Source organism: Rhyacophila brunnea, unplaced genomic scaffold (assembly GCF_057557595.1).
Source record: "Rhyacophila brunnea isolate RB1 unplaced genomic scaffold, BYU_Rbru_1.0 scaffold_1, whole genome shotgun sequence".
Classification (NCBI taxonomy): Eukaryota; Metazoa; Arthropoda; class Insecta; order Trichoptera; family Rhyacophilidae; genus Rhyacophila; species Rhyacophila brunnea.
In genome coordinates, this window is record NW_028232751.1 from 49810177 (window position 1) to 49825194 (window position 15018).

Here is a 15018-nt window from a genome sequence, read left to right on the forward strand (position 1 = left end):
CTATCTTGTTATTATATCTTTTAACAACGTTGATATTTTAACTATTAGAATAGGAAGATATTTTTTTTTAAATAATCCATAAAAATATACCTGCAAATCGATGTACTTATTACTGTTAAAATATTTTAAGTGCAAAACATTGATTGCTGGGAAATTGAAAAAAATATCTTTTGAGGATTACATAAAAAAATTTGAAAAAAATAAATCAGGAGTAATATTTACCAAATATAGATTTCCTTTCATCGACTATATTATAATCTGATGGCAACATCATAATCCATGAATATTAATTATTCTTATCTGTTGTTTTTATAATAAATGGTTGTCAACCATTTACTCAACATATTGGTATAGATAGACTATAGAACAGGGATGGCCAGTCCGTCGATCGCGAAGGTATTTTTGGTCAATCGCGGACATAATAATAATATCCAAATACGCGGACATAATAATATCCAAATAAAATATAATATAAGCAATAGGATCCAAAAGAAAAGATATACCTATTTAATGCATTTAAGTCGTGTATTAATCGTACTTGATTTCCTATTGATAAACCATTATCGGTAACGACTGATGGAGCTCGTGCTGGGTTGGAAATCATGTTGGGTTTATTACTTTATGTAAAAATGAGGAAGCAATAGGTACCTACTTTTATCAATTATCATTGCATTATACACCAGCAGGCATGGTTCCCACAAGGGGGGTCTGACAAGGCTCTAGCCTGAGGGGAGCCCGGCGTAGAGGGTCAACCAGTTAAGCGAGAAAAACACAACCTTAAATTTGGTCGAATAGCAATAAAAGTCGCCTTCGGCGCTATTTTCCTCTAGGAATATTTACATCTTAAAATAAATGGATGTGCGATGCTATTTGATGTGGTATGATTATTGATGTATTTAAATGATAATTCATGTATAGAATTTATTTTAAGTATGTTTCCTGCCGAAGGGTTGCATCTTTTTTGGCTACTATATTCGATATACAGGTAAATTGTGTAACTATGTCGAAATTATAGTTAATGTGTACCGACTTAATTTTTTAGAAGTGAAAGACATAATAATATATTATTGTCGTTAATTCGATGTTTTTGTATCGTTATTTTTATATATACTTATAAAATATCTGTTTTCAAAATACATATTTGAATTATAAAAAAAATGGGTTTTTATTGTTCTCGCATGATATAATTACAAGTGATATCAGTCGATCGCCATCATTTTTTTTTCAACTAGTCGGTCCTAGAAACAAAAAGTGTGGCCACCCCTGCTATAGAATATAAATATAATTAAAAAAAAACAACACTTAAATTTCAACTAGTGGCCCGAGATACACATATTTCATAATGATAGAATTTCGAGTAAATATAGGTAGGTACCTAGGTAATACATTTGACTTTTAAATAATTTTCACTAACTATCAGTAGAATATCAAACGATAAAAATATTATTGAACGGGATATTATAGTTATAGTAATAATGGACAATTGAGAAGGGATAGGGGACAGGAGACTGGGGATAGGGGACAGGGAATATTTTTTAGAGTGAGGTGTCTAATTCCACAGACGCTCCCTTTAATGACCGATGACCTGATACAGCACGGATGACTTGAGCATGTATACGTGAAAATTTAAAATATATTTAGGAGGTTTAAAAAACGAATACTCGCTTTGAATGTCATTAAATTAGAAAGAAAGACAACTAAGTATTTTTTTTTAGGTACGCCAATAGTACATGCATAAACAAAAATAAACAGTTGCTACGTCACATTGCATTACGTCAATATTATTATAACCAACTTTGAAATTTTGATTCCATTATAATTAACTAAAAAAAAATGAAAAAGTACAAACAGTAAAATATAAATTAATAATTACAAATAATAGTTAATTAATATAAACGTTAAATTATTTATTTACCACAATTATGACAGTGTTTTAATTGAATACATTTGAATAACGAATTAAGTATTCCCAGTAAATATTTGCTTTGTATGTAAATGGGTGATATACAAACGGAACAATATTTGGCCGTTAAAAAGTATCGATGATTGTCTTCCAATACAATACCAATATCGATACCTATCTTTTCTTTCGATATGACGGCCGTAGATGTAAGCCGGCTCGCGCACATCTAAGCTCGTCTCGTCTGCAACGTGTCGAATACGTCGATGTGATGTCATCGTTATTCACAAAACACACGTTGCCAAATTTAATGGAGCTCCGCACATTGGTGGAATGCGACTTTTTAGTTTAAAAAAAATATCTAGTGCTGCTAACAACACATCGCAGGCGTCTCGGGCTGCAAATCGAAGCTGCCTGAGAATTTGTCATTCCTATACCGGCTCGCCGGTCGCTGCATCCCATACATAATATCTACTATGTGCACGGTCTTCATATGCAACATCGGTGCGACATTCCTGGAAGGTTTGATCTATGGCTGTGTGATAGAGGCAATCTCAGAGAAGCTTTAACTTTGTGGCAATATGTACCTATACCTTTATCGTACCATACGAAATATTACGTTTTTTGTGAAATCTCTAGTGAACCGTTCTAAAATATCAGTCAAAATTCTGGAGCATTATGTATGTATGTATAAAGTATGAAACCTCCATAATCCTTAATTTAGGTACCCCTTTCGTAATATACGATCAAGGTTTTGTGGGGTAAAGTACACTGCGAGTAGCTATACAATTCTACGCTGTGCGCAAAGCAAGTGCTTTCTATGCCTCTCGCCTTTTATCTCTCGGCTTCTTGCAGTGTGCTCACCACTTAGAGCTAGTACATAATAATTTGTTATTAAATATACAATTTAATAAGGTCACTACATCCCAACCTATGGCTGTCACTTTTATGATGTCTACTATTTTGCATTTTTGACGACAATGCTGTCATTCGGTCACTTATTTTCCGCGCAGGGTAGGCAATAATGTATTAATGTTTTCTGGCTTTCCGTATTAAACCAATCAACCGGTAGATAAATAGTTTATAAGGATTTAGAAGGAGCCCGATTCGAGACATCACAAATCGTTATAAGTAAGCTCCTTTTAAGCCATAATGGTGAAAAAACTATAAAGAAAATGGCGGATTGCTATCATTGGTATTATAGTGTCAAAGTGGCAACGATATTCTGTTTTTTCAGAATAAATATGTCTTATCTATAAACATATAACACGGAATAATAAAAAAATATTAGTTATTTACCTACCGACAAAATACAGTTTATCGTTTAATTTGACATAAAATAGAATAAAAAATACAATAACATAAAAAGCATAATATCAAATTATGAAAAGTAGTTGAGTAGATAGACACAAGAAAGAAAATATTGCAATGCTTATTTGCCTACTTATTATTAGAAATTGCCTAGTTGAACATGTTGACAGAAGAACAATTATTATTATTAGAAAGAGAATGAATCCTTGGTATTGAAGAATAAACACAGAAAGTGTCGCAATTTTTTATCTGCCCAGTAGGGATGCAAAACTGGCTCATCGACAACAGTAAAGTTCAAGGCAGTCGAAAATTGAATTTACGATTTTAAACATAACCGAAAGGTCAGACATAATTATTATAATGTGGAAGATTAGTACGCGTAACAAATTATTACTATAGATAATAGTTTCAGTTGGAATACCGAGCTTAAAGTTAATAAAGGATAGAAATTTACGTTGACATCTTTTAACGGTTTTTGAAACTTTACAAGAACTTTATAATAGAGAGACCAAATTGTATAAAATTGTATTCAAAAAGTGGACGCAAAAGTTAAATAATATATAAGAGTAAATATTGTATAATAATATTGTAAACCCGTATAATAATAATTACTGTAAAATCTCTTCGATAACGCACCAATAATTCCTATTTCAACATAACATTTTCTGAGATTTTTCATTTTCAAAGCGGTGTGTTCTATCCAACACAGCACCTTTTCATATTTTGTCGTCCATCTATATATTCTATATATCCTATCCCAAATCGTCTGTAATGTCGTTAAATACTTGCTATAATATACTCGATGTATCACAATAAAAATTGTTACCTATTCTAGAAAAATATTTAAATTTTAAAACATGGCAATAATGAAGTTGTGTGTTAATAAATGTGGATGTGATAATAATGTTTGTTATTTTTTCTTTTAATGATACGCTATAACAATAGTTTGCTACATTCAAATATTTTCAAATTAATATCGAACACCTATTAGAGCTATCGGGATCTAGCTAGATGTAGGTACCTTATAGCAAACTGGTGTGGCACTATTTTCATACACTACTAGCGAGACCCGGCATGCGTTGCAATGCCACTCAAAGAAAGAAAGTGTTTGTCTATTTATTGAAGTGCAAAAGCACAATATTTTTTGTTTTACCCTCTGGTGCGTACACGAATAAATCAGGATTTTCCAAATGTAGTCCAGACACTGTTTCAGATGAACGGGCTTGAGCAGTGCTTACTCGATCGGTTTCCAGTTTTATTTCCCGTTGCTCGTTTATTTCTGAAGCTCGTATCACCCTTTTCTTTCGTGCTTGAGGTGTAGATCGACCAACCGCTTGTCGTTTAGGTGGCATAATTGATTTAACAGGGTAAAAAATGCTTTTTGACACTATTACAAATTCACTTGGAAGAAGAAAAGAAAATGCGTGTGATATTTATTATCTAATGTCGACTGTTATGTCACATTCAAACTGAAATGCCACTGACACCGAAAACAAAAGAACTGCCGCTAAGCTATATGAAATACAGTTGAAACTATTCGCAAGCCATCTATTGTAAAATGGTTGTACTAATTCAAAAACCTCAGGCATGCGCACAACTCACCAAAGTTTCATTGCAATAAGATAAATGGCATAGGAACGCATACGAATAAAAGAAAATTGAATGAATAAGAATAAGAAAAGATGATATTTTTAATTCAGAAACCTTTGCGGGTGTGCACACAACAACTCACCAAAGTTTCATCTCAATCGGATGAATGGTATAGGATTGTATACGGGACAGACAGACAGATAAACAAACATTAATTTTTATATATATAGATATACGAGTACACACTATTTTCCATTATTTATTTTAATTAATACTATTAAAGTTATAGAATTTTGTAATAACCTAAATATTATTACGAAGGTATTTTGTCAGTTTATTAGTATTATCTACATCTGTATAAAATTAATGCATGTTTGTCAGATAATAAAATTTTAATTTACCAATGATACAGTAGGAAAAGGTCAATTATTTACATATTTAGTGAGACTATAATATTATATCTTGACATTCATAATGATTCATGATTTTAAAATAACTTAGGTATATAATTATATTTAGTGCCAAGATAAATTAATTAGAAGCTCACTGGAGGGGCAGCATTCAATCTGCCCTGAGAGAAGCGGAAGATCGAGAAGGATGGAAAGTCTCGGTCGCTCAAAGGATTGAAAAATTAAAAAGTCGTCACGATCCTCAGCCATGAGGGTACGATTAAGAAGGGTAAATTACATTTTTCGGTCCAATTATATGTGGGCAGATATTTATCTAATACAATGCTCTCAAATAGTTCGAGCAACGTTCATAGAAATAATGTCATATCGATCTGTAGTTTTTAACATTGTGTTGAAAACAGGCGTTAAGTGTATGGCACAGTTTCCAAAGAAAAGGGAATGCACCTGAAGTGAAAAGTTAAAAATTATAATAAGGGTGTATTGAATAGGCTCCCAGCACTATTTTTATAACGATGGAGGAATATTTTCAGGTTCCGGGCCTTTTCTTGTATCGAATGACAACTTGGATTTTATATCAGCCAAGGTGATACATAATATACGAGAGAGGTCTACATTTTTGTCATATTTGAGTAAATAATTTATTATAGACTTTAGAAAAAATATGGAGAATGAGTCAGCCAAAGTACGAGATATGACGTGGTGTTCCCATCCAGACAAACTGTGCTTGAAACTGCTGAACTCAAAGTTTTTAAGTAGTTCCAGATTTTCATAAGTTCGGCTGGTATGGAACTTTCCACATTAGTTATAATAATATATTATGGCGAATTGTTTTTACGAGAGAGCTCTTCGCAACGTGAACGTAAATCTGAGAATTTTAAATAATCACGCGAGGACAGTGAGTACCTACCTACTGTTATTTTTCTAGGCATTTTTTGTATGGTTATTTATGTCAATTGAACCAGCTAAAAACTATTTTTGACCATTACCTAGTACCATTATATAGTTCTAAATCATTTCGGCAAGCAGACGGTGTGGCCACTTTCCACTATATCAACTTTGGCTACAACGCTGGATGCGTCAGATGGGTTTCACAGACTTGAATAATAAATTTTCATCTAAGATGTCTTCTTGACGGCAGGGACAGGCCAATTACAGACGTTTGCTCAAAGGTAATGAATTCCGTGGTTACTGTATTTATCGCATATAACTCTCACGATAGCATTTAGTCTATCAAATTGTATGAACTAAGGTAAGCTCCGATCGCAGAGCCTAAAACTAAATAATTAATAATTAGATAATATAAAAAAAATCTATGGTGTTTAATCGAATAATAATAAATATAGACTGTTTTGTAAAAATAAAAAGAACTTCTATCTTATCTATTCTAATCATTTTTGATGTGTATAAATGTTTTGAAAAAATACGTAATTTAAACTGATCGCTTAATTTAATGTCGTCAGTGAGTTTTTGAATTTTTATTAAATTAGTGCGTCGTTGTCATTAGTGTGTACAATAGGTACAGTACAGTACCGTGATATCGTATTGTCTTCTTATTTCTTAGATCCCCACAGCATACATCTTTCAAAAAGTCACCCTTCGCCACTGATAAATAGATACGACAAAAATGAATGTTTTATTTTTCCCGTGGTTGGTATGTTTTGTCACTTGTGTTCTGTTTATTCATGTTCTGTTTTGTCCGGTTACCAGGATGCATTGTTAAATGCTTAGCTTTATGGCACAAATAATACAGTGAATAAAATTATAAGTATATACATTATTATCATTCACTAGTTTCTTTCAGTGTTTTAGCATCATATTATTCAATAATATATCAGTAATTTTCTCTAAATAATATATTTTATATACTAATAATGTATATACTTATAATTGTATTCACTGTATTATTTGTGCCATAAAGCTAAGCATTTAACAATGCATCCAAATGGATGAATGACTTCACTACGAACATTTAGGTTTTTTATTTATTTTTTATTTAAACATAAGGGAGTCACGCGACGTGACGTCACCAACTAGTAGTTTGAGCATTGTCCTTCCACTCGTATTTTCATTTCTGCATGTAATGTTAACGTTAACGTTATTTCAATTTAACGTAATTTTAAATTCTATGCATTCTCGTCTTAGCCAGATTTTACTCCGTCGAACAGTATTTTTCAAAAGATTTATAATTTCGTATGGGCCATCTTGATAATAATGTACAAACCAAAATATATGGTGACTTCAAAGCTTAAATGTTCTAGGTTTAATTTGTAATTTGTAGTAGTGTAAGTGTAGGTACTAACGGGTAATTAATTATTAAATAAAATTGAATATATTTTATAAAAGTGTAGGTAAATAAAAATAATTACAAGATAAAAAGAACTTTTTATATAGAACGTTTTTAAATTTTCTGTCGAACCATATAAACTTGACTTGACTAGCTTAAACGATCAAAAAAATTTGTACTTGACATGTCATATTGATTTCCATAGTAACGCACGTATAGGTATATTAATAATTTTGTTTTAGTACCCCAGACCCCTGCCAACCAATAATGGTGTCGAAATAACTTATTTCATGCAAAACAGATTTAACTGAAAATGAATTCAATTCTACTTAAAGATGGCTAAAATTTTGGCATCGTGTTCTGATATATTCTAAAAGTTTAAAATGTATAGCTAGTCTGGAAGTTAGTTAAAAATCGATTGCAAGATTTGTACCGGACAATGAACCACCGGACAAATAAGAATACGAGCTAATAAAAACGTTGTAATGAAAAATTTTGAAATGATTTGTGATATGATAATCTAAAAAGCTTTCTAATGTGATATATGATAGTATTTTTACTGCCATATCAAATTGCAGAACATATTTTGAATTATTAGCCCACGATTCTTATGCTTCGCAATTACCCATTAGTTAATCATAGCAAACGAATATTTACCATAGATAAATTGTATCGCAGCGTATTAATTAAATCGTTTTTTTTAAACAAAAATGTAACCTTGCAGAGTAGACTTTTAAGTGGTTTAATGTTAAAACTGAAAGTTAGATGATGAAAAAAAAATTTTGTATACCTACGCATTGAAAAACTAGCACAATACACAATAATGAGGATAAGTGCGTTTTTCAAGCAGTTAAGGGTTAAAAGTCGTATACTTAAAAAACAATAATACGAAAATACTGGCTGGAAAACTCAATCAAATGTTGGTGTAACCGCGTACTAATACCGCGGATGCCAATCGGATGTTTGCGTTGGGTAAACGGGAAATGCTAATTAATACTAATAGGTCACAATGGTGGAATAAAATGGCTGTTTTAAAATAAGCGCTTCTAGACCGGGTGATGTGATCGAATCCGTATACATAATAAAGGAGACGAATTTTCTGTTGTGATTCATCTTGTTGAGATTATAGTATACACGAAGAGTCATGGTGCCATACCAGAAAGTCGTTGTCCATCCCACTCTTCACCTCCATCTTGAATCTGAGTTTTTTTCCACCCCGGTCGAATTGAGCTGTTACGCGTTGAACTGCGGTTGCAGCCTCATAACTGGGATTGGATGCCATCTGCGAAATTATCAGCACGATCGTAAGACTGTATTCTCTCTGAATTCTCAGTTTACAAAAATATGATTGACTGAAGTTTGAATACCTTCTAAACAACTTATGAAAGATAAATCATACTACGCATATTATAATACCTTATATTCAACATCATCAGCCGGGGTTGATCCACTGCTGGATGAAGGCCTCCCCTAGCTCTCTCCACTCGTCTCGGACCCTAATTATTATGCTGCCACCTACATCCACCAAACTTCATGCACTCGTCTATCCAACGGGTTTTAGAGCGCACCTGTGGGCGTTTAGTGCCCCTTGACTACCGCTGTATCACTCGCTATCCACTCAACGAGCGACATGTCCGGCCCATTGCTATTTCATCTGCTTAGCGTCCACATCACATCACGTACTCTCGTATGCTTCCTTATCCATTGAAATCCAAGATCCGTGATCTTTACGCGTTACGCCCAACATGCACCTTTCCTTGCCACGTTATGTTATAACGTACCTATACTTATTATACTTTAAATTTTATTTCGATCAATAATAATATTATAGATCTTAGTTAAAATAAAAAGTAAGCAGCTGTACGTGGGATGCAAACTTAGCTAAGTAGTTGGGTCCATTTGTATTTACGAAAGTTTTACTCATAGACTATAGTTGACCAGCTCCCGAGTAATAACAATAAGGGTTAACTGATTATTGCAGGATAATAAACAATTTAGTACTACTATTTTAGGTGCTGTCATGCCGCCTTATAATATTATCTAAATGTGTCTTTTAACATTTTTTTTGTTCGTGCAAATACCTAATTGGAATTCGGCCGGTAATCCGTGGAAAATTACCCGTTTTTTGATTACTTTAGAAATAACTAAGTTGTTCGGCGGCTTGAAAATATTCGCGTAACGGTTACCGATGAAGTACTCACCTTAACTAAGTGTTAATACCAGAAAATTGTAAAGTTTACCTGACCGAGTCGTTCTGGTTGATGGCGGAATTCTACAGAGCTTCCTGAACTCCTTCTGGGCTTGTTGATGTCCACTCTAAGTATACCGCCTGGCTTTGCTTCTGCGAACTATGGAAAGATTTAACAAATAATGTAAGTATAATTAATTTACATATTTAGGTATGGACTAGAAATATATAAGTACGTATATAAATATGTACATATTCTTTTTTAACGTGTATGCGCCGGTTAAAAATAAATTAATTCATTGAATTATTTTGTTAATTCACCAACTTCATTTTTATTAAATATCGCTTTAAAATCTGACAACAACAAACTCATATACTTAGGTATTTACATGAAACGAAAAATATATTTTCATCAAAACTGGATTAAATATGTACATTGTAGATTAAAATATTATGCCCACTGGTCTTAAACCGGTACACAATAAATAATATTTCAAGACACAAGAGATGATGCGAAATATAATATGCGGTTATTTGTGTATGGAAATGTCTCACATGCAACTATAATAAGACTCAAGTATTATGTTGACGTCACTGAAGTGTGTTTAAATGTATTTATTTTTATATTGTATTAATTGAACTGTAGTTCATATTTAAATATTTATTTTTATTATTATTATTTATTATATATATAAATACAAATAAAAATATTTAAATACAAACTCTAGTTTAATTAATACAATCAAAAATAAATTCATTAAACACACTTCAGTAACTTCAACTTAATACTTGGGTTGGGTAGTAGCATCTGAGACATTTCCATACACAAATAACTGCATATATTTCGCATAATATATACCTATGTATATAATATATTTCTAGGATTTAAATGCGGACCATTGAATAGGTTAACTGGTTAACATATACATTGATAAGGTCATCTCTGGACTTATGTTTAATCTATTAATTTTTATTAAACTTAATGATAGTACAACATGACACCCAAATTAACGTTTTCTCTACTGCCTAAATGGAGCAGTCGATCATAATTCAGCTTGCTCAGGAACAATCCATAATTCGTCTTTCAAATTAATACTCACCAATATTTAGTTTACTAAAAATAGTCGTACTAGAAGGTTTTCCAGTGAAAAGGTTGGTGGCAACTTATCGTCAAAAGTTAATATCATTAGATATTTTATATTATTTAATACAAATCCAAGTAATTTTACGCATAAAACACATATATAAGATTACACATCTATTGTAAAATACACAAACAATGTTAAAACCAATTTTCTGCTATCACGTGACCCAAGTCTGTAGGTATTTAAGCAAAACGGGGCCTTCGGTGTTTACAGCGCTGTATTTTTTATAAAAAAAATCATTTAGTGCATTTAGGCGCTGAACTCGATGCCAAAAACGCTCACCCATTATGACAGTACAATTTTCTAGTTCGAATCCCGAATAGAGTTTTAGCTACATTTTCAATATCTATCTTAGTACTTGTCTTTTTTCGTGAAATATCTATTATGAAAAGGTAAATTACTTTTTGTTCAGTAAAATACTAAATATTATGAACAAAATTCAAATTCAAGTGCTATATACTTACTGTGGCAGTTCAATGACTTTTTCAGTGATCTACCATAGCCTATCTACCTTCAACATGCACTCTTGGCCACTGATATATTAAGTATATTATTATGTCTATATGTAGAGTTGGGTATTTCCCGAGAAAGTCTCAATCTCGAGATTCGGGATTTCGGGATGATGATTCTTTGAATTCTCGAGATTCGGGATTTCCAGAAAAAATTCTCGAGAATTCTCGAGATATCGAGAGAATTTAAAAAAAAACCTTTAAAAATCTTAAAATCAGTCTAAAAACAGACTAATTCCAAATGCCAAAAAAAATAGAAGCAGGAAAACAAAAATAATTCAAAACATTACTTATTAAAATATAATTTCAAAAAACACAGACTGTCAATAGCTGCGTCTGACAATTGCGTACGATTTTGAGACACAAAATTCCCTGATGTTGAAAAATTGCAAAAATTCCCGTCGGGAAATTCCCAAAACCCAACTCCATCTCTATGTGTATATGTAATATTATAATACATAACCCCCACGCCCACGATGGCTGAATGCATAACGTAATGTCATGTATCTCGGGTTTAAGTCCCGGGACTGGCGAAAAATTGATATCTTGTACTTACCTAAATTACTTAACTTACCTATATCTTACAAAAATCTCTTAATACTACCATCACGTTGTGGAGCCCATAATAAAAGATCCACTCAGGATCGAAGATGGTGATGCCTGAATATTTGTAAACATATTTATCATACTATAAATGATATATTACGTATCTGGGAATACGACATAATTAAAACTAGCTATAGTGGATAAGAGCGGAAAACAGAACTTGTTTGGGCCGCTGGTTATGTACTTACAAGAAGTAAAATTTTATAGCATGTCACTTGCCTTAGGCTAAGGCCACATACGCAGGTGCCTTGCTTGGTGGCTACGTGCTAGGTGACGTCATATCCTACCGAACGGACGTACACTATACTCGCAATGGCCACACTGCACGCTTCGCGCCTCTCTACGTGATTATTAGTCACCTAATGAGTCGCCCGGCGAACAAACGTGTTGGTTATTTTTATTGTATCACCTAGTGATTTTGCAAGATGGCGGATGTTTCTTCAGTATGACAAACGTCAAACACCGTATATTTTGAGGTTATGAATAATGACGCATGGGATGAATTGACATTATGCACGCAAGTTCGAATTTGAGACATTCAAAATTTTAAACTTAAATTCTCTGTGAGAAATAGCTTTTTGGTTACTTTTGATATATTGTTGTTGACTTGAGCGCTCCCAAATGTCAAATGAATTTGTACTAAAGCACGTAGCGTGCAATGTGGCAGTAGTGTTTTTAGTAGACAAGCATAGCACCTAGCTCAGCACTAGCGAAGCACATACCAATGTGGCCGAAGCCTTGATGAATGATCTATTTTTTCTGGTTCATAATGAGAGCACTTATAAATAATGAACAGAGTCCACAGACGGAGGTTATATTAACAGACTTTGTTTACTATGAATGGTATTTCGCCATTCGCCAACCCAAGTGATCCTTAATTTTGATTAAATACACGTCATTTTGCCAGGCATAAGATTCAAACCCACGGGTTCATATAAAGGTACTCGACAGTATGTTATTAACAGAATTATAGTATAATTTATAATGAAAACATAAACACTAATTATATTATGGAATCTATTTCAAATCAAATTTATTTAATAGATATAAAATACTGGTGATAATAATATGGCATAATAGGTGTAACAAGTAGAAAATTGTACATAATATATATATGATGACAAATTTACAATGACAAATACTTCTCAAGTTAATTTTACTTATCTAATACTTACTCAAGTTCCATCTATTATAATCTATGGCTAGCAGTACCGGTGGGTGGAGGTTGGCTGTTAAGATCCACCATAAATAGTGCACATTAAACTTTGTTAGTCATACGTAATTGTTTTTATTGAACTATGACTACAAGTTACATATGGTGTTGGTTAGTTTTTAAAACTCAATTAAACCATGCCTATACCAAACTATGCTAGTTTTAGTATAATTTGGGCGATACGAAAAAATTGTGTACACTTTTTAGTTCATGCTTATTTGTTTTCGTTGGATAAAAATACATATTACACATATTGTTGGTTCTTTTTTCAAATTCATTAAGCCCTGCCTAAACCAATAATAGATACCTAACAAATATTATTATATCTATAAAATATCCAAAGTTATGTATGATTTAGTTGCATAATTTTACATATTATATTATATAGGTAGACGAGTATTTTTGACTATTATGTATTATGGCTTGGTTTCGCAGGGTTTAATTTAATATTTTAAAAACTAACCAACACAGTATGTAAATTGTAGTCTTATTTCAATAAAAACAAATACGTATGACTGATAAAGATCAGTGTGCACAATGTATGGTTGATTTTAACAGCTTACCTCCACCCTTCGCGACTAATGGCTAGGCTTATCCCAAAGGTAAGTAGATTAATTTAACAACTTCACTAGTAATATTAAGTTGTCAAATTAAAATCAACTAATAGAAAACAGCTACTTTAATAATATATGAATGAAATTAATTATATATTTTTTTAAATGATATGATTGTGTAATGTGCCCTCAATTATGTAGCATATTTTGATCAACGTGCAATTTACCAAAAAGAGAATACGGAAATTATGAGAAAATGGACATCTTACCTTTTCGTTTTCACTTTATTAGTACATACCAGACATAGCTTAATTATTTTAATTAATGATAATATCACCGATTTAGAAAAATATAATGCAGATTAGTTCTGAGATGATTGTATTTAATACTTAATCAAAAATATAATATTTTAACAAAATCTTACACAGTAAATTATATTTAGATAAACAATATATTATTATGTATGTATATAAAATAATTATTGGTCGTCGTATATTGTCTATGTATATACCTACGTATGTTTGTATGTAAGAAATAAAAAAATAATAAAAGTAAGTGATAGTAAACATTGCTTACCATTCTTCCACTTCCGGATGGAAAATCCATTTCTATCAATGATTAATTTTATGCCACAATATGAAATATAACTTATCACTATAAAAATAACATAAAATATCAATCATAAATCAAAGTCATTATCTTATATCGTCAACTGTCACATTTGAAAATGAATTATTTGAATATTGCCTTCAGTCACAATAATTTCCCATTGCAACCGTTACGTAGGAGTGACTGTCGTGGACTAGCTAATGAGCAATACATCAACGTCGGCTAAATGTGAATGTGAGCAAGGTATCAAGCAACCCTTTACAGGTGCTGGCAGACGACTCATGGGGGGAGAAGGGGCAGGCGATTTAATGATGACAACAAGATTCCCCGAATATCAGGCAATTAACGCTAGCGTGTATCGCTACCACAAGTGAACAAAAAAGACAAACCGAAAGGCCAACGTTTATAGATTTATTTTTTAATCCAAACAAACCGATATTGTAATTTCCTATGTTAAATCGACATAGCTTAGTTGTCCATATTACAACGTTTTTATTAGCTCGTATTCTTATTTGTCTGGTGGTTGTTTATCCAGTACAAATATTACAATCTATTTTTAACTAACTTCTCGACTAGCTAGACATTTGAAAATTTAAAAATATATCAGAACAAGATGCCAATGCATTCTTTTAATACTTTTAGCCATCTTTAAGTAGAATTGAATTCATTTTCAGTTAATTCTGTTTTGTATGAAAAGTT

At 32.2% G+C, this 15018-nt stretch overlaps 1 protein-coding gene across 1 annotated transcript in view; it reads right to left on the reverse strand.

Moving 5' to 3' along the window:
* LOC147079908 (transmembrane channel-like protein) overlaps positions 1-14316 on the reverse strand; it is a 102248-nt gene extending 87932 nt beyond the window's left edge. The window contains exons 1-3 of the mRNA XM_085945884.1: positions 14287-14316; positions 9736-9843; positions 8652-8777 (exon numbers count right to left, since the gene is read on the reverse strand). Of these exons, the coding sequence (XP_085802010.1) occupies positions 8652-8777; positions 9736-9843; positions 14287-14316 (264 nt within the window). The remainder of the gene's footprint in view (positions 1-8651; positions 8778-9735; positions 9844-14286) is intronic.
* Between the last annotated feature and the right edge of the window lie 702 nt (positions 14317-15018).